The sequence below is a fragment of the Pangasianodon hypophthalmus genome, chromosome 25 (genome assembly GCF_027358585.1).
Source record: "Pangasianodon hypophthalmus isolate fPanHyp1 chromosome 25, fPanHyp1.pri, whole genome shotgun sequence".
Classification (NCBI taxonomy): Eukaryota; Metazoa; Chordata; class Actinopteri; order Siluriformes; family Pangasiidae; genus Pangasianodon; species Pangasianodon hypophthalmus.
In genome coordinates this window covers 3,619,429-3,642,106 of record NC_069734.1, presented here as the reverse complement: position 1 = coordinate 3,642,106, position 22,678 = coordinate 3,619,429, and the positions used below count along the sequence as shown (strand labels likewise).

Here is a 22,678-nt window from a genome sequence, read left to right as displayed (position 1 = left end):
TCAGACAATAACATATTTTGCCACATAGTTTGGGGTAGACACCTGAAGAATATGAGAAATTGTTATATGTGAAACCAACAATGTCTGCATAAAGGATACTGAAATGGAGAAAAAGAAATGCTTTCAAGACTGCTGTGATTATTTTGTAATAAAGATTCTATATTAATGAGCCTAAAATTGCCACTCGATTTTAATAATGCTTATAGTATATACAAGATTCACTTGTATTCACTTGACTGATTCACTCCTTCAAATGAGATATTATCAAACAGGATATGTTTATAGCATGAACCAACAGGTGGCCATTCCTGTAACCCAAGTTCTCTGAAACAATGCCAGCTGAATCATTCATGCATAATATGCAGTAGCTTTCTCTGAATAAAGTTCATGCACAAAAGAAAAGATCCTGCAGATTATTTCGTCCAGCAATCATAGGTTAATTTAGAATTGAATTAATAACATCATATATTTAAAATTATTCTCACTTAAATGTTTTCAAGTCTAGCGCAGTTTGAAAGACAACGTTTGCCAAGTGGTGATGCAGGAGTTAGCTCAATAAGGGTTTTGGACTAATGTCTTTGACAGGTTCCCAGATTAATGCAGGAGCAAACAGAACATTTTAGAGGATTCTAGCTCCTCTAACTAGCCCCAAGAGTCTCCAAAGACTGTTAAAAAGCAATCCTTTTATATGATCTTTATGTAATCCTTCACTCTGACAGCAGAAATTTGTGGTGGTGTCTCATTGTGATCTTTGTGCCAAGTCACAGTGTTTGGCTTGGAGTCTGGTCGAAGGACAACTTTTCCTCATGAGTCTTCATTTAAAATTCTTCCTCACACTCTTTTTTTTTTTTTTTTTTTTTTTTTTTACTATCTCTAAAATTTCAGAGCAGTCTGCTAATTCAATTTCAGGTTAGCGCTTGATGACGAACATTCATGACCTTCTACTAGTTGTGAGTCAGTGGATACAGAGACTAATTCACTGTATGATTCAATATTTGGCAATTCAAAGCAATTTTGCTTGTATGAAATAATTCAAGGCTGTATGATGTGGTTCAAAAGCCTTTTTGAGGTGACAGGATGAATGAGCAAGGTTATGCAATCAAATTTAATATTGAAGGTCAGTACTGCAATGATAAAAAGTGTGTGTTGAGGCATGTGTCTGTGACTGTCAGAAAGAAACCATGAACATTTTAGCTGTCTGAAATTGCTATAGTTTTTCTTGAACAAAACTTGGAGTACAATCAACAACTAAACAGCAAAATATCTAAGTATTATTTAATTTTATCAATAGATTAAATATCTAAATTTGCCAATTTTATTTTTCCCTTGTTTGGAAATTTCTGATCCTGACTAAAATTGCATTTGTGCACAGTGTAGTCAAATATTTTCCATTTTTTAAAGTAAAAGGCAGAAAAAATGTTTTAGTCAGCTAATCAAACAGGTGATTTTATGTACTGCTATAAAATTAATATAAACATATGATATAATAATCTTTTTTCCTGGAGGAAGTATATAGACATTTAAGTATGGAAGTGAAATAAAGCATGATTTATATATTATATAATATTTACAAGAATGGGAGGTATAAAAGAACACCAGTTTATTTTAAAGGACTGTGGAAAGAAATGTTTGAATGAAGTATAAGCTTTGTAAAGATTTGTGAAGAAAAAAAAAAATGTGTATACACACACGCGCATACACACGCACACGAAATTTGTGTCATCACGTAATAAATGAATAGCTCTTAAACAGATCACTCTCACAGGTCAGTGACTGTAAAATGAAAATATCGGACCTCTAAACAAATCCTGCATTGTTGGTGTACACACCCAGGTGCTGTGTAATTCCATCTGCGTGTATGACAGTATGAGCTTCGGAGTTATATTAGCCAATAATGACTACTCTGTTGAAGGACCACTTTTCATGTCCATGTTTTATGCTTTGCAAAATAGATTACAACCCGCTTCTAATTATAAAACCGTACCCAAGGACCAGATGTTATAAGCACAGAATAGGCAAGATAAAATACAGATCAAACAGTCTGTGTGGGAAAATTTGATGTAATTCCAACCTACTAATGAGGGATATAAGAGCACTTTGTGAACAGGGATTAGTGCTGGACAAAGTATTAAAACTACCCTTCTTGCCTCGTATTGCTAAACTGACTCACAGGTTTCTCCTTTACATCATTAGGATGATCCGATCATTTCTATCCACAGAGGCCACTGCTGCTTCCTGGTTATGTTGAGACTGGACTACTACAACTCAAGGCTCATGAATGCTTTATTTCTTGTTAATTCATGTACATTAGTGAAGTTTTTAAGTGTAGCATTTTCTTTTGTTGACTTATTCACGTGTTTCCCAGCATACCCACGCAACCCTCCAGACTCCATATGATTGGCCAAGGTGATGCAATGTGACCAGACGTCAAAGTGCCATCCAACTGCTGCAAATGATCCAGAATGCAGCTGCACACGTTCTCCCCTAAGTTCTCCCGCACCACTCCCTCCCTGGGCTTCCTGTAGCTGCCCACATCAGATGTAAAACACTGATGCTTACAAAAAAACAAAACCAATAAAAACAAACGAGTGTCTACGTAAATTACAGCACTTATCACACCCTGCTCTGCACCACCGAGACTCTAGCACCTCTCGATTGGACCCAGCGTCCCTCAAGGTACAAGGAAGACATGCATCAAGACTCTTCTCTGTCCTGGTACCCAGGGGGTGGAATTTCTGCATTCGACTTACCTCAAAAGTGGGAGCTTGGAATTACGTCATTTTCAAACTCTGTGTGTTCAAGTTAGAAAAACCACTGACACCTCTGTTTGTCGTTTGTTAGCAACAAGCTTATCCAGCAAACTGTGATGAGCGATGTATATTTTCCTTTTCAAAACAGAGATCTGTATAGTCAGTGTCCTAGATTTAACAAGTCAATATGCTGATTGATCTAAAGCAATTACTAAATGAGTATAACTCATTTAAAGGTAAGAAGTGCTGCTGCGTTTACTGTTGATGCTGTGAGACCATGCTGATTTGACATTACTTGCTGAACTCGGGGTTGAGAAGACCATCCCGAGTTCCCAACTAAGAATTCAAGAAGAGTTGTGGGGGCGTTTGTTAGGATTTTTCCTAGACAGAGGACAGAAATGACGAATTACGATCTTTCACTGAATGCAGCAGAACTCCCCTTGGCTGACTGACCATCTTCGAACAAATACTAAAGACCTACCACTTCACCAAGCACTTAAAGTAGCACTTTGTTTATCAATTATTAAAAAATCTTCCTTGTCTTGAGTTTTTTTCATACTGCACTAATCTCCCCAGAAACTGATGGTACTCTTAGTTCTTGACCTAGTGAACTAGCATGAAGATCTGTGATTGGATGAATGGATGGATGGAAAGATTAATCCCTACAGGACCATACAAGTGGGTGAGAAATTAAAGGAAAAACTGGTAGCTCTGTTATGCTGTGGGGAGCATTTATTTATTTTCCTGCCATAGTTTGAGTCCACTTGTCCCCTTAGAGCAAAGCGTTACTACAAACCAAAACTGATCGCCTTTACCCTACAATGAAACCTTTCTATCCTGAAGGGCGTGGTCTCTTTCCAGATGACTCCGCCCCATCCACAGACTACGAGGGCTCACTGAATGGTTTGATGAGGATGAAAATGATGTCAAACACCATGGCCTTTACACTCACCACATCTCAACCCAACTGAACACAACACCAACAGAAGGAAAAACTTTTGGAAAAACAGAGTTCATCACTCCAGTACAGTTCCAGAGACTTGTAGAATCAATGCACTGGAGCTGTTCTGGTGGCTTGTGCTGGCCTAACACCTTACTAACACACTTCATTTTGTTTTTTCCTTTGTCACCTGTTTGAGTTTTACTCAGTACCACTGGTAAGCTCATGCTTCAAGACACCATCAATAAGTACAATAATGCACAGTATGATTTTTCTCTTTACATTCAGACCATGTGACATATTTGATATTGGTATGAAAGTCAAAATTAGGTATGTAATTAAGTATGTAACAGAACGACCTTGTAATCAGGAAGTAATACGGTTAGCATGCTCAAACTTAAGCAAGATGTATATCTTTCATTTCCTTAAAAAACACTACAACCCACACAGCTTTTCTCAGAGAACCTGGTGGAGCCATAAATAGTGAGGATATATGCATATACATAAACCAAAATTCTCGTAGCTATTGATGCAGATGTAGTATGCGTGTACATAGATTTTTACCTGACGTTCTCGTGCCTCTTGACGTAGAGACTGTGGAAGTTATTGTCTTTGACCAGCCGCTGCTGTGCCTCCTTATCTTTACATTTACAGCGCTCCATTATGGCCAGCTTCATCTCCATCGAAATATACACAGGCAGTACTGACTGCAACAGATTCTCCTAAAACACACACACACGTCATACATGGTGGTGAATGACTGTCGAATAAAAAAGTACAGTCAGACACCATTTTCAGAGTGGACATGTAACTCCTAGGGGCTTGTGGGAAATATTCAGCCGCATACAGATATGTTCATATGCAAAATGTTCTTTATTCAAAATTACTGCACTGCAAAATGTTATTTAAAGTTCTAAGGTGTTTTCTTCATGTATTAATAATGTGCATTTGCTAATCATGCAATTAAAGGAAAAGACATGCAAGCAAGCGCATTCTGCTAGTATCTTACATCTAACTGAACTAATCTAATCTATTTCAAGAGCTAGCGAGACCTTTTCATCATTCACAGGCTACGTGACTGGAGAAAGAGGTGATGAATATCTATTGAATATCTAGTGTCTTCATCTAGTGATAATGTGAGGCATAATAAAATATTTGCACGTCTCCTCAGTGGTAACACACACATCATATCCAGATGTAAATTAACAAGAGACAAGCGACTTTAGAGCTCCTACAAACTATGATGTTTGAGTCGGACGTGGTGATGTACATTACTGGATAATGAATTTCTTTTCAATTTCTTTAATATCATGGAAAATGCTATTATAAAGTGAGGCTTTATAGCAGATGTTGTTTGCAGAATTACATTCTTTACTGTAATTACTTTTATTTTGTCTTTTTAACAACCTAATGCATAATTACAGCACATGTAATTTAAAGAGCATCAATTATATATATATATATATATATATATATATATATATATATATATATATATATATATATATGATTTTAAGCTTTTTATCAACAACAGAACAAATAAATAAAAAAAAAAAAACACAAAAAAAGTTCCTTTTAATACATACAGAAACTTGTTCACATCACATGTCAGTCATTCCATGTGTACTGCGTCAATCATCTCAGATAGCCATCTTTTAAAACAAAGTGCAAGAGATGATTTCCAGCGGAGGAGAAGAATTTTTGCTGTAACCAAACTAGTCAAAAATTGCTAAAGAAGGATCGAGCTGTACAGGCATACCAAAAATGTAAAACAATGCAAAAAAAATCAAACCAAAATCTATGCAGAATCAAAGCTGATGTGCCATGGTACCACCTGTGATTGTACACTTGTTGCATCTAGAGCATAAATTTGTCATTTGTCATAAATGATCAATCAACAGGCAAAGATGACTAAATACAGTGTAGCAGTACTAAATACAGAGTACCAGTGGCCAAAAAAGTATTTCTTCCAATGCTGGAGGCCTGAAAATCAAAACCGTTGAGTTTCTTGAAAAAAAACAGAAGGTAATTCGGAGGAGCTGGAGGAGTGAGATTAACCCTGAGACTGCCAATCACAGCTGCAAATGATGGAATTACTAAACCATTCCTCCTCACATTAATCTAATCCTGACAAATACAGTTCTAGACACCACTTACTAAGCTTTTTTTTTTCATGAACACGGCTTTGCTGCTCGTGACACTGTTGTACAATCACACCGAATATAAACAATGCTTGGTACTATTTAAATTTGCGGTGGGGTGATATGGCGATTGTAGATCGTGAATGAACAAAACGTCTCATCTGTTATTACAGAGAGATCGCGTGTACCGTGATATTGAACACATATTGTCAGTTGTGCTGAAAACACTCAGACAAGATGTTTATGAACCAGACGTTATTCTATTCACTAGTCCAGCTCGCGCTCTACCGGACAGATACACGAACAAACCAATAAGAACCAAGAGTGGGCAGTTCCTTAGCTTATGCTTCCTCCTTGATTTATTTAGCAACACCATAACATGGGCTGGCAACATGGAGGAGCCAGTGACTAAAAAATTCAACATCCGTTATATGGAACTGATGGACCTTACAAAATGGACACAGCGTAAACCATGGCTGTTTGCAAAATATGCAATGGCAAGATCAAGGAAAAATGACGAAGCTGTTTAACCGCCAAGAAAGCACCCAAAGAAAGAAAGAAAGAACATTTTTATTTAATGTTTTTTTTTTTTTTTTTTTAAATATGCTGTCCATTGTTTGTTGTTTTTCATTTTAGAAAGAATTGTTTACATTTTGTTGGGAAGTGCACATTATTAGAATTTGCTTAAAAAGGTACTCTAAGGTGACTCTTCGCAAAATAGTCTTAAAGGTGCATTTGCTAAGATTAGACCATTTTTTTTTTCAAGATTATCTTTCTAGAGGTTAAAAGCTCTGCCTCAAGGATCTACAATAACCTGTAGAGTGTCTATAAAATGACTAACAGGAGGCCCATCCAAACACAAACAGGCATTCTGGACCAGAAATCATTTTCCAAATGGGCTTTCTCAGCCACATAATACTTTTGTCTTGAGGTCATGGCTTAAACCATTATTCGTTATCATGTTCTACATACATATGTTACAGGCTATTTGTAATAAAAATATTCACTATTGCACCTTTAAAAAAATGAAAAATAATCATGACAATATCCTGAATCATGCTCCAGCCTGAAAAATTTGTGATATGATTATTTTTGCCAGACACCCCCCTCCCTAATTTTAATAGTAAATAAAAGACATGATCATTCCCTATAAAACTCTTTTCGAACTTTTTTCTTCTTTCTATCTCGCATTCTTTCTCTCTGTGTCTCTCTCCCTTTCTTTAAAGCAGAGTTAGGGCTCTGTAACCGTAAACTAGCAGATCTTATCCTTCAGGAGAACAGCGGTTGGCCTGTCCTCTCTCCTCTCTACATTTTCCCACACAGTGTACACTTTGTGTTTATATGAGGTGAAATAAAGCAAATGTAAAGAGCTCTACACATGTAGAAAATGGTAGAAGCTGAAATCTGAAATGAGAAGCTGGAGGAGACTATTTCAGTTGCAAACCAGCAGATCTATATAAGAAGAGTCTTGTATTTATGGGACAGCAAGCTAAAAGTGTCTGAAATTCAACAGTAAATGTTCATATACTCCATTACTTTCAATCATTTTTCAAAGCAATATGGAGTACCAAGTTCTTAATAGATACAGAATAGATATACTGCTACAAGCCTAACATAATACGATCAACATGTTAAATTTTGAGTTTTGGTAAAGACAGATGACTAAAGACCGGAGCATTTCCTCTCTCTAGCTGTCACTGGTTATTTTCAGCGAGGAGATTCTTAGTTCATTATAAAGGCGAAACTACAGATCCGTCCAACTAAATATAATCCAGGCCTTCAGTTTCTTGCTCCACGCAGGCAAATATTTAAAACGAAAGTTAGTCCTTTATTAAGCTAGATGTGACTTCGATGTTTATTTGGCTGTTAAAGGAAATGTCTCACAGTTTCACAGCCAAGTAGATTCATCATGTCATGTTTGTCCAACACAAACAATGTTGCTTTCTGTGAAAAGCAGGGTGTGAAAATAAACTTGCGCAACTGCCAAACGTGGGTAAATGTTGCCACTGTCATTCAGCTTATAACAGGTAACTTTAGGCTGCTCTCCAAAAATTGTACTTACATTGTACATATAGGCAATATTATATGTTCTATATACAGTATGTTGTGCGTGAAAAATGTCTTCTTACACACACACACACACACACACACACACACACACACACACACACACAAACACACACGTTTATTCAGCTTGATCATTATCCATCTCGTACCTATACACAGTTGCATGACCATGGTAGGGGTTGCACGACTACTACCTTTTACTAGTTGACCAGTAACTCAAAAAAAGGATTCTACTAGTCATCTTTTCCATAGTTAAAGCAACTATTTTTAGGCTGTTATTTTTAGCTGTATAAAGGCTCCTAGTGACATTTCCAGCTTTGATGGTTTATGGGGGCAGTACGATGGGGTCCCCGGTTCAGTCCTTAGCTTGGGTTTACTCACTGTGTGGAAATTCAGAAAACACAAATAAATCCACACAAATGTCTCTTGAAGTTGAGACAGAAGTAGAAATTATACTTTTAGTCTTATAATTGAATTGCCTTTGTTATGAAAAGGTTAACATTCCCCCGTCTACACAGCAACTAAGACGTGCAGCTAGATAAAATATTTACACCATTATTCTGGGTGAAAAAGGATTTTATTAGACACTGTTTAATAACAATGTATAAATGGACCTTTTATAGCTCTGGCTCATGTGTAAACTAGTGATGCATAATTCTGAGCCAGTGAGCACAACGGATCACAATTCATCCAGATCCTCGCTTGAGTTTGGCCTTTTGGAGCAGTTAGTCGATGGAGTATTATTTTATTCACACACTCGAATTCTGTAGTGGTGTGTGAGTACCCTGGAAAAAGTGCAGCTTGTGTATAGCGCGTGTACTGTACCTGCTGCCTCTTCTCGATCTCCAGTTTCATGCGGATGCCGAGGCAGCGCAGTGTGTCCTGGAAAGTCTGCCTGAGAGCTTTCTCCATTAGAACCTTATGAAACGCGCCCACTGCACTCCCACACACAAACACCACCACATTCGACAAGAGCTGAGAGAGAGAGAGAGAGACAGACAGAGAGAGAGACAGGGGGTAAGAGAAAGCCAGATTTCTACATGTGCTATTACAAAGTTTTATGAATGTACAGCATGTCCCAAAGATAATAGCTCAGTTACTGAAACTGGCTTTGAACTGTCTGGATTGTTTCCCCAGTTTACACTCCGAAACCCAGGACAAAATCGAAACTGAAGAATCGTTCAAATAAAATGTTTTGGTTCGATGTAGGAAGGTGAAAAGGCATTAAAGGGAATGGACAGAACTTTGAACAACTGATACATAGGGTGTCATATACAGGGTATACAGGGTGAAAAGTCAGGAACCAATGAGAGTAAAACTATATATACTTCATTTTGTATTTATTATTTACAACATATGCTCTACACATTCATCCTTACACTCTACTCATTTTCTCTGCTGCTGTCATGTTTTTGTGGATTTTGCTCAACAAAATTCCCATTGGTTCCTGTCATTTCAGACACCCTGTATTTAACCCTTTAACTCTTCTATTACTTCTGGGACACATTGTACTTTCACGTTCAAGCATCACTAGGTATTAAACACACTTCTGAAATGTAATGCATTAATGTCCCTTTTCCCAGATTTCTATTTGGTTTTCCTTATGTCCACATGATCATAACGTGCATAATACTAGGTGGATGGAAACTCTACTCTTGTTGCTCACTCCATTCCTACTTTCTCAAGTAACTGAGATTAAAAAGTGAAAAGGTAGTGAATTTCTTTCCCCCCATTATGGTCACCTGCCCACAAGCCAGCTGACTAGTGTTGCTGTGACTGACAGGGGATAGAGCATGTCTCTCTGTGGCATCATCAGCATTCAAACCCACCATCCCCTCTTTTGTTTTTAGGAGATAACAGCAAAACATTACCACTACCCCTTATCGCTAAACACATCACAAATATTTCAACACAAATATATTTAATGTGTTTCAGCATGGAGTTTTCCTTTAAAAATGTATATCAGGGGACTTTATTGGTATTTAAAAACCTTTATATGGACACACTTATCATTTTATGTTGGTTTATTCCAAGAAACACTCTTTATACTGCTAATACTTAGAAATAAAGCTTAAATACCCTGTTTATTTTGGATGACGTGTGTCAATGCAGATGACTGAGTCAATTAAAAGCTCTACATCATGCTGCACTGTTCGTAACTGCATACGGGGTTCACCTGTATAAAACTATAATCTGTTACATATGTGATCCTTTAGAACATCTAACTGCATGGGCTATGAATTTTCCCCTGACGATACAGTGAACGCTTTTCTGTTGCACCATTCTGAAGATTCTTTTTTTTTTTTTGGCTATTTAACCCATTTTCCCAGAACTTAGTTAATGCTGTTGTTCACTCACGAGCTGAATCCTCCTTATCGCACAACTTGCAGGGCGAAGGCTAACAAATGCAAACTGCTAATAACTCAGCGCCATGAACATGCTGAAAAAAAGACTATACGTGAGCTATGTACCAGGAGAGAGGAATTCCTTCATTTTCAATACTAGAGAGCAGGAAAAATGAATCTCACAGCTCTCGTTTAGTTATCGTTGGCACTGTTGAGATTTGAACGCTTTGAGCCTGACAGGATTTCCTGAACCAGACGCTGATGGCTGACCGATTATTCACGCAACACACTTACCTGATTGGTGAGTTTAGGCTCCGGGTGAGACTTGACTAAGGTGAAGTGCACTGACAGGACAATAATGTGAGAGAGGGAGGAGACGATGCTGAGGATGACGGCGTACCACATCTGGAAGGGGAGGAGCGTGAACACCGTGATGATGATGAAGAGGAAGAAAGGCACCTAAACAGAGGAGATGAATGAATCACGGCTCAGGCGGCTTCATTTCAAAATATCAACTTAAAGTCAGTCATGCTAAATATTGACTTTGTTTGGTGCCGTGTACTGCTCTTTAAACAGTGGTGTGAAAAAGTATTTGCTGACTCCGTTTCCTCTATTCTTGCATATTTGTCACATTAAATGGTTTCAGATCCTCATACAAAACAAGACAATGAGACTGTTGAAAAAAAAAAAAAAAGTTGTTAAATGAGCATTTAATTTATTGAAGGATAAGGGTTGCATAACCTTTTTATTATCCATGTGAAAAAGTAATTCCTCCCTAAACATAATAACCCTTTGTGCCACCTTCAGCAGGTCCAGTTGCAACTAAACGCTTCTGATAACAGGAGACCGGTCTTTTTTGCACACTCTTCTTTGCAGATTGCAGTAATTCAGCCACATTAGAAGGTTTTTGAGCATGAACCGCCCGTTTAAGGTCCTCCCACAGCATCTCAATGGGGTTCAAGTCAGGACTATGACTAGCCGCTCCAAAAACGTTAACCTTTTCAGCCATTCAGAGGAGAACTTGTGCTTGTACTTTGTGTTTACTCAGCTTGTCTCGGTCTTGTATTAAATTTTGATTGAAGATCTGAGGCAAGTACTTTTTCTCAGAACTGTAGAAAATATTTTTAAATGTAGAAACCATTTAATTTCATTATTTTTGAAGGCACTTTTGCTTCACGGCATTTCTTTACATGTAACTAAGACTTCTGCGCAGTACTGCATGTCTGCTTTAGGGGTAAAAGGCGTTTTTGTGATTACTTTGTCTTGGTATAACATTAGACATCCTGGTATGCATGCATGAGTGTGTGTGTTTGCAAACTGTCAGGACCAAAACGTCCTCACTTACAGTGTTTATTTATTAGTTTATTATACTTTTTTGTTTTTCTGTCGAAATCAGTAAATACATTAGTTTTTGGATACTGCAGTTAAAATCATGGTTAGATTGAGGATTAGGTGTAGAAAATTCTTATTACATATAGTTATACACTTCTGTGTGTTTATGTTGTTACCTGGTCCCAAGGAAGAATGAGCTCTGTGCAATAGATGAAGGTAAATCCCATGCTGAGGTGTGTAGCCCACACCACCAGCCCCAACAGCGTGGTCCATTTCTGAGTGAGCGCCTCGGCACAGACCAGCACAAACACAGCCAGGAACACAAACAGCGCACAGCTAACCACGCCCACAAATGCTACATGGTTGTGCACACTCTAAACCAAACACACACACACGTATATATTAAAAAAAAGAGTGATTAATTGACACACATTTTTGTAGTATAAGACACACAAAAAGAGCTCTTTACAAGTACAGCCTTAATGTGTCAAAGTGGTTGTGAGGTTGAGAGCTAACTGTAAATGAGATTAATAAATTAACATTTTGTGACAAAGCTTCAGGAATTACATCACACACTAACACAACATTTTGTAATGAAATTCTGGGTTTTTTTGTTTAAACATTTTCCTACATTACCCAAAAAATGCCATTCATCTACCTCCTCAATCTCACTCTTTATTCTTCTAATACTTAGCAAGGAAGATGTAATTATTTTGCATGACGTAAGTAAATGCAGATGGCTGAGTCAATTAAAAGCTCTACATCATGCTGCACTGTTCGTATCTGCATACAGGGGTGACTTATATAAAGCTATAATCCTGTTATATGTGTGATCCTTTAGAATGTCTAACTACGTGGGCTACGAATTTTAATCATGCTCTCAATTTAACAGTTCGAGACTGTTGATCCACTTACACCCCAAACACTGGGCTTCTTTTTTTTTTTTTTTTTTTTTTTTGAAGCACATGCTTTATTACATACACAGATTCCTTTCCTCGTATGGATAGACCACTAGTGAAAAGAGCACTTAAGAGGATTTACACAGACCCTGACACACACACACACACACACACACACACACACAGTGTCGAAAGTTCACACGGACGTCATATCACATAACCACAGAGTGTGAAAGATGCACAAAAGCAAATCCAAGCTGTAATAACATTTACTCGGATTTCTTACGATTTTTATAATGGGACGGATAAGTTTTCTTGGCGAAAACGTTCGTGTACGTCCAAGAGAGAAAAAAAAAGAGAGCATAGTTTGGATACAATAGCAGGAAAAAGTGCTGCATATTTTCCCCTTGGAAATCTGCAGACTGATGGAAATGCCAGAACATGCCAATCAAAACGCCTCAAAACGTTCACTTCCTGTTACAAGACACGAGCACTTCCTTTCAGGACACTCGTAACATGTCTTATTCTTCTTCATCGCAGAAGGATGGGTGGGATTACGGAAGACTCTACATCTACTGAAAAAACATCTGTACTGAAAAATCTTCACATCACTTCAAAGACGTATGAAGATTCTCATATCTTTTATTACTATTTTTAACATTTATATTTTAAGGCTCGTTATTGTGAAAGGCAATGAAATGGATAAAGATCTATGATTGAAAAAGATTTAGGACAAGTATTGGCAAGACAACAAATGTGACTCTTGTGAGCAGTGCATTTTTCCTTATCCACATCTATCAGTAATTCGTACTGATGGGGGCGAGATGCATCACGATATACAGGTTTGCAAACAATTTCCCAGCAGTTCAAAAAAACTGTACAATGATAATGTTTGTAAACATAAAAAAATAAAAGTGTGAGTCAAATAGGTGTCACAAAAGTGCATTTTTCTAAATAATCTTCAGTTCGTTCAGAGCAACCGTAGCGCTTAAAAAGTGTCTGGATTCCTCTGGAAATAAATTCTTATTTATGTCCCAAATGTAAAGTTTTTGTTGGACTCATCCTCGTAAATTTATTTTTATTATCTTAGGTTTTAATTTCGAAAAAACTTACTAACAAATATTTAACGTTGAAAAGGAGAAAAAGAAATATGTAAAAATTCTAACATTTTAAAGTTTAAGTATAAAATTTTAACATCACATCATCTGCTTTCAGTCAGTCTGTAGTAATTTAAAAATTTGCAGAAATAAAAAAAAAGATATTTCGATATCCATGATATCTCAGCAAAGTATCGTAAAATAATTTATCATAATATCGATGTTGTATTGTCAGATTGCTCAGCCCTAACTATAAGGAATACACTGAGCACATGGTGGGTCTTGACCTTTTTTTATATTGTATTTTTCGCACAATTGCATCAGACACACAATATTCTACAAGTCATGAAGATGGGAACCACCCCAAATTATATATATACACACACACACACACACACACACACACACACACACACACACACACAAGATATATAACCTTGATCCTTCAGTTGTTACTTGATGGTTGGTGAATAAACAAGCTAGTCTGCCTTTTTTTTTTTTTTTTTTGGATTTGTGTTATGACAAAAACATGGTCCTCTTTGTTATTAACAATTTAATAGGAAATTAACACAGTCAGAGATTTTCTTCAAAAATTAGGAGGAAAAGAATTACACATTATGCGTATTTTGTGACTTGCACTCGCCTCACATGATTGCGTATTTGTCTTTATGTAGTCTTGCGTGCTGCTGTGTGTTGCACTATGCTCCTGGAAAAATGACATTTCGTATGCAAAGTATACAGAGGAATGGCAATGAAAACCCACTTGACTTGACAAAAGGCTCAGGGTATATTTGTGTGTGTGTGTGTGTGTGTTGTGTTGTGTTGTGTATATCTCACCAGTTGCAGGCTAAAAAACAGCACTAGCAGGGTAGCACACGTGAGCACGCTCAGTCCGAGCAGCAACACCAGAGGCTGATACTGGCTGATGCACGAGAACTTCCTGTACAGTGCTTCCTGTTTCAGCTTCTGCTCATTCAGCAGGTACTTCCCTTTCGCTGGCATCCTGACCAATCACAACGCAGCAAAAACCCAGCCTCAGTTCAGCACGAGGGCTGCTATGCAAATACGGCCATAGAGACTGTGTGTGTGTGTGTGTGTGTGTGTGTGTGTGTGTGTGTGTGTGTGTGCGTATGTGGGTTTATGAGGTTCCACTGCAAAACACAGGAGTTTTCTCTTCTCTTAAATGAGTCATTCTGTCCGACGACACATGCTCTTCAGTCCTCTTTACTAGATGATTGCTCTCATCTTCCTCTCTGACGAATGGAGAGATTTGGATGTTGCAGATCCGAGGTCGGAACGGTAAAGGATGAGGAACGTCAGGACGGTTGTCACGGATACCTCCACGACTCAAGATAAGAAAAGAAAATCCTGAAAGATAAAAAGAACAATGAATTACTGTACTGACAGACAGAGAGCAATGATGTCTTCTTTTCTTATTCTGTGAGCGCTTGCTTTTGTCTGAAGGCCATAAAACTTTCCAATCCATCTGTGACCGGTGACCCTCATTCTCTCTCTCTCACACACACACACACACACACACAAAGAGAAAGTTAAAGGCTCACAAAAGCTTGAATAATAAAAAGTAAGAAGGACTTAAGCCATAAAACAATTACACTGAATGGAAATTCTTCACTCCAACCTGCCCCCACAAGTAATTTAACAATTAGCCTCAGTGACGTTTTGACTGTTCACAACATTCATAGCACATTAACAGTTACAGTAATACGATGTAAAGAAAAAGATTTCGTCAGGAAGCCTAAAAAAATCACTCATTAAAAGATGCACTCGGCTTCATATGTAATAAAAAAAAAGCTTAGATACATATAATACTTAAAATTTTCCACTCAATCAATTTAAGCAACTTTCATTTAAAACTTCAAGCTTTCCTCTAACAAAGATTATGCTCAATCTTTAATAGTATTTCTTTAAAAAAATATAGTCAATGTGGCAAAATTACTGGCACACCTTAAGAATATTTAAAATAAATGCAAACAAAAAGTCATTTTTTTAAAAGAAAAAAATATATTAAATTTCACTCAGTTTCCAGGAGCATTACTGTTGAATTTGACCATTTTCTGTTTCCCAAGATTATAAATATGAAATTAAAATCAAACCTTTTTTTGCATGGATACACATATTGTGCACACATACACACCAAACTTCAACACAGTCACAATTAGGCACCAAAAGGAGAAATGCTACATACGAACAACAGAATTAATGTAAAATTAAGAGTAATGTTTGCCATTTGTACACTGATCATAAAAAAGAGTGCAAGAGAGCAAGACAAGACAAAGCACAACATTATTATGTGATCATTGCCAAAATGGGAAAAGATGTCAAACCACCAATATTACAAAGACGAATATTGACCAAATTAAGTGGGGGGAAAAAAAAGCACGGCCCATCTCTCTTTCTCTCTCTCACCCTCTGTGTGTATGTGTGTGTGTGTGTGTGTGTGTGTGTGTGTGTGTGTAGCCACAAAGACAGAAAGGCCCTCATTGAGGCACAGCAAAGGGAAGCTGCACCTGCTGGGAAAAGAAATGAGGACAAAAAAAAAAAGTCTCAATTCTGTCCTTTTCAAAGTCCACAAAGACGTCTGGCAGCCATTTCTCTCTAGCAGGGAGAATCTTCTAGAATATTTCTAGAATAATGCTTTTATTCAAGATGTGAGCCAGAATCCAATCTAATCAGACAGCCGTCATACAGGCAATATAAAGGCTGGATTATATTCGCTTTTAGTTGTAGGTCGTAGGTGTAGGTGATGGCTGCCTCGCATGTCCTGTGTTTACAAATGAAACTTTGCGTGTTTTTTTGAGAATAAAGTGGGAATCCGGGGTATGAGTATGTTAAAGGAAAGAGTTCAGACAAATATACTAACACCGAGAAAAGCAAATCAAATTGACGGCAGTTAATTTTACTTATTTAAAGAAATAAATATGTGAAGTAAACCCCTTTTCTACACATTATACTACTTTTAAGTCTTAATCCATCAGTACATAACTTTGCCTTTTAAGAAATAAATGCCTATAAGTGCAAATTATCTGCAAAAGGAACAAGTCTAGAAATGGGATTAATAATTGAAAGCTTTCGTAAGAAGTGTACCTAATCTCAAGATGTTCTCAATGGTTAAGGGCTGTAGATTGTGAAGACGTCTTTTGATCAAACACCAAAAAGAAGATCACATTAATGCTACAGTTTTTGGCCTAAATGAAAGCTATACGTTCTGATAAAACACACTACAGCACATACTCTGAGTTCAGAGACAACAAAACGTGTTCATCATTTCAACGATGTGATTAACTTCATCACAAGGCCACGTTTCCACGACTGGATGAGCACGGTCAACAAGATAAAATGAGAGACAGCGAGGAGAAGGAAAAAGACAAGGAAAGGTTCAAAGGTCTTTCTGGGATTGCTAGATATTAATGTTTGAGAGGCAGATGCAGATTATCAGCTGAGTTTAAACAGCAACTCATACTAGAGAGAGCAAACACAAGCTAAACATGGCTGCTCGTGATGAGCATGTGCTGATATTAAATTTTACTATCAAAATATTTGATCAGAGCTTACCATATAATCTCAATATTATAAGGAACAGTGGCAACTGAATGGTTACAGGTTTAAAGCTAGTAATACACATTAAAAGCTCCAGTGTGCTGTTCGGTCCCATGTTTTTGTTGCCCGGAAACCAGACTGACAACTAAAAAGTGGTAGCTAATTAAATAGCTAATGTAATAAAGTATGGTAGCTAAGTATATAACTACAGACTAAGAAAAACAAACAGGTTTATTTTTGATTATTTTCCTCTTCTAACAAAATTTCTAATGTAGCATATCATGCTTATGCCCTCTACAAAAAGTCGGTTGTTGACCAACATTTCAGCTATGATTTTACTTAGTAAAAATCGCTCTACTGTCAACCAGATTGCATTGTGACCGGTGTGTGTAGTGCAGCAGAAAGAGCAGTATGCGCTAGAATTACAGCACTGAGGTATACTACAATTCAATTCAATTTTATTTGTATAGTGCTTTTAACAATGGACATTGTCACAAAGCAGCTTTACAGAAATAAATATATTCAGGATATTAATTATCCCTACTGAGCAAGCCAGAGGTGAAGGTGGCAAGAAAAAACTCCCTGAGACGAAATGAGGAAGGAACCTTGAGAGGAACCAGACTCAGAAGGGAACCCATCCTCATCCGGGTGACACCGGATAGTGCGATTGTAAATAATTCCCTTCCGTAACTGTGTACTACTTGGACAAATTGTGTAACCAGGAAATTCATTACAGTTTTCACATGAAGTCTGTTTGGTTGAACCCATCCACTGTCCACTGATGGAGACCTGAGTGCAAAATTGCTCGCGGCAACCGCAGCCCCAAAGCCGCCACAGCAACCGCAGTCCCAAGCCATCACAGTACAACTGCCCATATGAACCTACATCACTGTGAAGCGCATTAGGTTTAAACCCAGCTACATACCAAAGGACTGAATGTTCAGTGAAAATACACCTTTGTACAAAGTTGGAATGAATAAATAAATAAATAAATAAATAAATAAATGTGCCTGTGTATTGTGTGCTTTCTGTTTTCAGTACCAAGCCGTCTGTGAGTTTTACATTTCTCTTAAAAGACTGCACTGAGACAGGTAGCGCTGTGACGTCAGCCGTCTGAGAAAATAAAAGCAGGGATGGACAAAGACAAAGGCCTGAACATAAAAAACCAGACAGACTACTCCATTAAAATCTGCAAAAACATCTATAAAGCGAGAGAGAGAGAGAGAGAGAGAGAGAGAGAGAGAGAAATTTTCTTGCAGATTTTAACTCTATTAAAATCTGTAAGAACATCTATAAAGCAGGAGACAGGGACAGAAACAGAGATGGAGAGGGAGAGAGATAGAGAAGGAGAAATAGAGAGAGAGAATTTCTTGCAAATATTAACTATTAAAATCTACAAGACCATGAATGAAAGGAGAGAGGATGGGGAGAGAGAGAGAGATTTTCTTATAAATTTTAACAACAATGTGTGGGTGTGGGTGAGAGAGAGAAAGAGAAAGAGAAAGAGAAAGAGAGAGATTTTCTTATAGATTTTAACAACAATGTATGGGTGTGGGTGAGAGAGAGAAACAGAGAGAGAGAGAGAAAGAGAGAGAGAGAGAGAGACAGACAGTGAAGAGCTGAATAGCAGAACTGCATGGCTTTGTATGAATGGCCTTTCTATCTGAATGCAAAGCAATCAAGCAATCAAGGGAAACAGAGAAAAGGGGAAAAATAATCATCCTGCCTCACGTTTACTACCTTCACTGAAGCACTGAATCATGAAGAACACACAGCTGCACTGTTGCCAACCATTTACACGGCTTTTACAGCACAACAGCATGACTACCTTTGTGAAATATTGACAATGGAACACTATACAAGTCGTTATAAAAGTAGCGTTAAAATTAGTTTTGCTAAACAGCTGCTCCAATATTCTTGTAAAATTACTTTCGAACATAAAATATAACCAAACACTCAACAAGTACATTCACAATTTACTGTAGGTACAATACCTTATTTCCAATACTACACAATTTTATGTGTTCACTACATTTTAATTATTACTGTTAAAGATGCATCAATACCATTTTTCAGACCAAGTAAGAGTACAATATTGATACTGATATCGGTATGAGAACCTGTTTAGGGTGTTTTCATACTTGGTTATGACTCTAGAGTTCGCATCCAAGGGGGCGGGCCCTATAATCAAAGGTTTGGGTTCACATAGAAGAATTCCTTAGAACCGTGAGTCGATTGCACAATTCCACACATCGCTTTTGTGAACACGTCATAGTGCAGGAATATCTGCAAACATGGAGCAGATATTGTATAAAAGAAGATTTTGTAGCCGTGCAGGCTCACACGATACGCTCAAATCGTGAGCTAATTACAGAGCTCCATCCTATAAAAGTCTGGTAATATATACCAGTAACCATTACAACCCATTCCCTGACATCACAAAAGTAGAAACAGTAAGTAACGTGACAAACTGAACTGATCACAAGCGATCTCGAAAACAGTGCTCACACATCACCGAACCATAAAGAAGAGGAACTACAGCATAAGTACAATATATACATTAAGTACAATAAGTATTTATTCTTCCTACAATATAAGTAACCTGATAAAACATCATAGTTTTTAACCATAATAATATAATCAGAGTAAACGTCATTGATGATGGAGAACTTTTACAAGTACGAGTAAATGAGCACAATATTGGGTGGATGTTTGATAGCAGTATCAGTGTTGATTGTTCCCATTTAAAAAGTCAAAAGTGTCTGATATTTAAAGTGAAAAAAGTGCAGAGCGGCAATGCTATACAGCTGTTTGAAGCAAAACGCCATACTGAACAATGATGACAAAAGTCCATTTTAGACCAAATTCCAAAACACATACACAACCAAATCAACCAAAACAACCGAAAAGAAACTTTAAAGCGGTGCATCTCACAAACTGCATCAGTTATTCGAATCACTCATTCATATAATGTGTTGGAAATGAATCAATAAAATGTCCATGAAATAAAATGAGACGATTTAATGAGAAATTCCAATATGAGAAGCTCAAAATCTCATTAACAGCACTCATTGAATTATTTTTACTGATTTTGCACGTGTGTGTGTGTGTGTGTGTGTGTGTGTGTGTGTGTGTGTGTGAAGATCACCAAAAACTCCAAACCATCTAAGCGAAGTATGAGTCAAGTTTGGAATGGTCACCCATGCTGGTTGAACAAACACAACACGATCACAGCCCGTGAGAACTCACTGAATCTGTGGGTCAGTGAGACAACAACAAACTTCAGTAATGTTACTCGCACTGAAAAGAAAAAAAGAATAAAGAGCCAAACCCCTCTGGTGATTTCTGAAACAAACAAAAGAGCCTCACATACTATTATACTATAAAGCCTTCACAAATAGTGCTTTTAAGTGGTGAATGGACATCTGCCAATGGAAATAGGGATGTGCAATGATGTTGCAAAAATATGAAGATGTTTCCCCTGTAAAATATGTATCCTATGATATTTACTAACACAAAGCCATCCCACAGGGGAAAAAAAATGAAATGAAGCAATCAAGATGTGATTGAAGTGTAGACTTTCAGCTTTAATTCAAGGGGTTTAACAAAAATATTGCATTAACCGTTTAGGAATTATAGCCATTTATTAACTAGAGTCCCTCCAATTTCACAGGCTCAAAAGTAATTGAACAAGGCCAGGTGTGGGCTGTTTCCTTGTTATTTCATTACAAATTAAGGAGATAAAAGGTCTGGAGTTGATTCCAAGAATTGAATTTGCATTCGGGAGCTGTTCATGGGAACTCTAAATATGCAGTCAAAAGAGGTGTCGATGCAAGTGAAGGAGGCCATCATTAGGCTGAAAAAAACAAAACAGACCCATCAGAGAGACAGCAAAAACTTTAGGAATGGACACAGTTTGGTACATTCTTAAAAAAGAAGGAATGCACTGGCAAGCTCAGCAACACCAAAAGGCCTGGAAGACCATGGAAGACAAGTAAAGTGGATGATGGTAGAATTCTCTCCTTGGTGAAGAAAAACCCCTTCACAACATCTCACCAAATCAAGAACACTCTGGAGGAGATAGGTGTATCACTGTCAAAGTCTGCAATCAAGAGACACCTTCATGAATGTAAATACAGACAGTTTACCTCAAGATGCAAACCGCTGGTAACACTCGAGAACAGAAAGGCCAGATTAGACTTTGCTAAAAACCTCTTTTAAAAAAATACCCTGACCACTTCTGTGGCAAGATTAACTTGTACCAGATTGATGGGAAGAGAAGAGTATGGAGAAGGAAAGGAAGGGCTCATGTTCCAAAGCATACCACATTATCTGTCAAACATGGAGGCAGTGTTATGGCATGGGCATGTATGGCTGCCAATGGAACTGGCTCACTGGTGATTATTGATGATGTGACTGCTGATAGAAGTATCACAATGCATTCTGGAGAATATAGAGCTATATGTTCTGTTCAGATTCAGTTAAATGCTGCAAAACTGATAGGACGGCGCTCAACCCAATTGAGCATGCTTTTCACTTATTGAAGACAAAACTGAAGGCAGAAAGATCCACAAACAAGCAGCAACAGAAGGCGGCTGCAGTAAAGGCCTGGCAAAACACCTCAAAAGAGGAAACTCAGCATTTGGTGAGGTCCATGGGTTCCAGACTTCAGGCAGTCACTGACTGCAAAGAATTTGCATCCAAGTAAAAATAATCCTAATATTTATGATTGTTAGTTTGTCCAATTACTTTTGAGCCTGTGAAAATGGAGGGACTTGAATTAAAGCTAAAAGTCTACACTTCAATCACATCTTGATTACTTCATTTCAAATCCATTGTGGTAGTGTACAGAGGCAAAATTATGAAAATTCTGTCACTGTACAAATATTGATGGACCTGACTGCATATAAACAAAAACAAACAAACAAACAAAAAAACAAATAAATCCCCCCCCCCCCACGTGCAACTGTTTGTGGCACGTGGCTGACCGTAAACATCCTAACGTGCTCCCTCCACTCGCGCACACACACACACACACACACACACACACACACACACACACACACAGACTTCTGAGCAGTCAATAATATTCAGAATTTCAGACTCTCTCAAAAAAAACGGAGAAAGAAATAAATCTGAATTAGAGCACAGAACACACACAGATCTGCATGTGTGTAAAAGCAGCTCCATCTGTGTGACTAAAATGAAACAGTAAGAATGAGAAAAATGGAAGGAAAAACAGTAAAATGAGGGTGTAAAGGCAGAGTAAGCACTGTCTCTCTGCACTGAGGCCAAACCACATCCCTCCCACACACTCTCTCCATCACAACACAGCGGCCATGGGCCACATCTGTGAGTGGAATCGTGTAACCACGCAGGGCAAGCGGAGAGCCAACATGGCTGCCAATCAGCACAGCGGAAAAATAGTTAAGCACCGAAAACGTGAGAGGCATTTAAAAAGCCCCTCACCGCTAATGCTCATGCACACACACACACACACACACACACACACAAACACACAAACACGCGTGCACACGTGCACACACCTC

General features: G+C 37.8%; 1 protein-coding gene across 5 annotated transcripts in view; it reads right to left on the bottom strand.

Annotated features, from left to right (window-relative positions):
- The window catches only part of adcy7 (adenylate cyclase 7), a 74,918-nt gene that overhangs the window by 18,668 nt on the left and 33,572 nt on the right, over positions 1-22,678 (bottom strand). For all 5 annotated transcript variants that reach the window (XM_034299625.2, XM_053229415.1, XM_034299626.2 and 2 more), the window contains 5 exons: positions 14,409-14,939; positions 11,752-11,949; positions 10,538-10,702; positions 8,724-8,873; positions 4,255-4,412 (listed from right to left, as the gene is read on the bottom strand). In XM_034299625.2, the coding sequence (XP_034155516.1) occupies positions 4,255-4,412; positions 8,724-8,873; positions 10,538-10,702; positions 11,752-11,949; positions 14,409-14,573 (836 nt within the window). In that variant the 5' untranslated portion in view covers positions 14,574-14,939. The remainder of the gene's footprint in view (positions 1-4,254; positions 4,413-8,723; positions 8,874-10,537; positions 10,703-11,751; positions 11,950-14,408; positions 14,940-22,678) is intronic.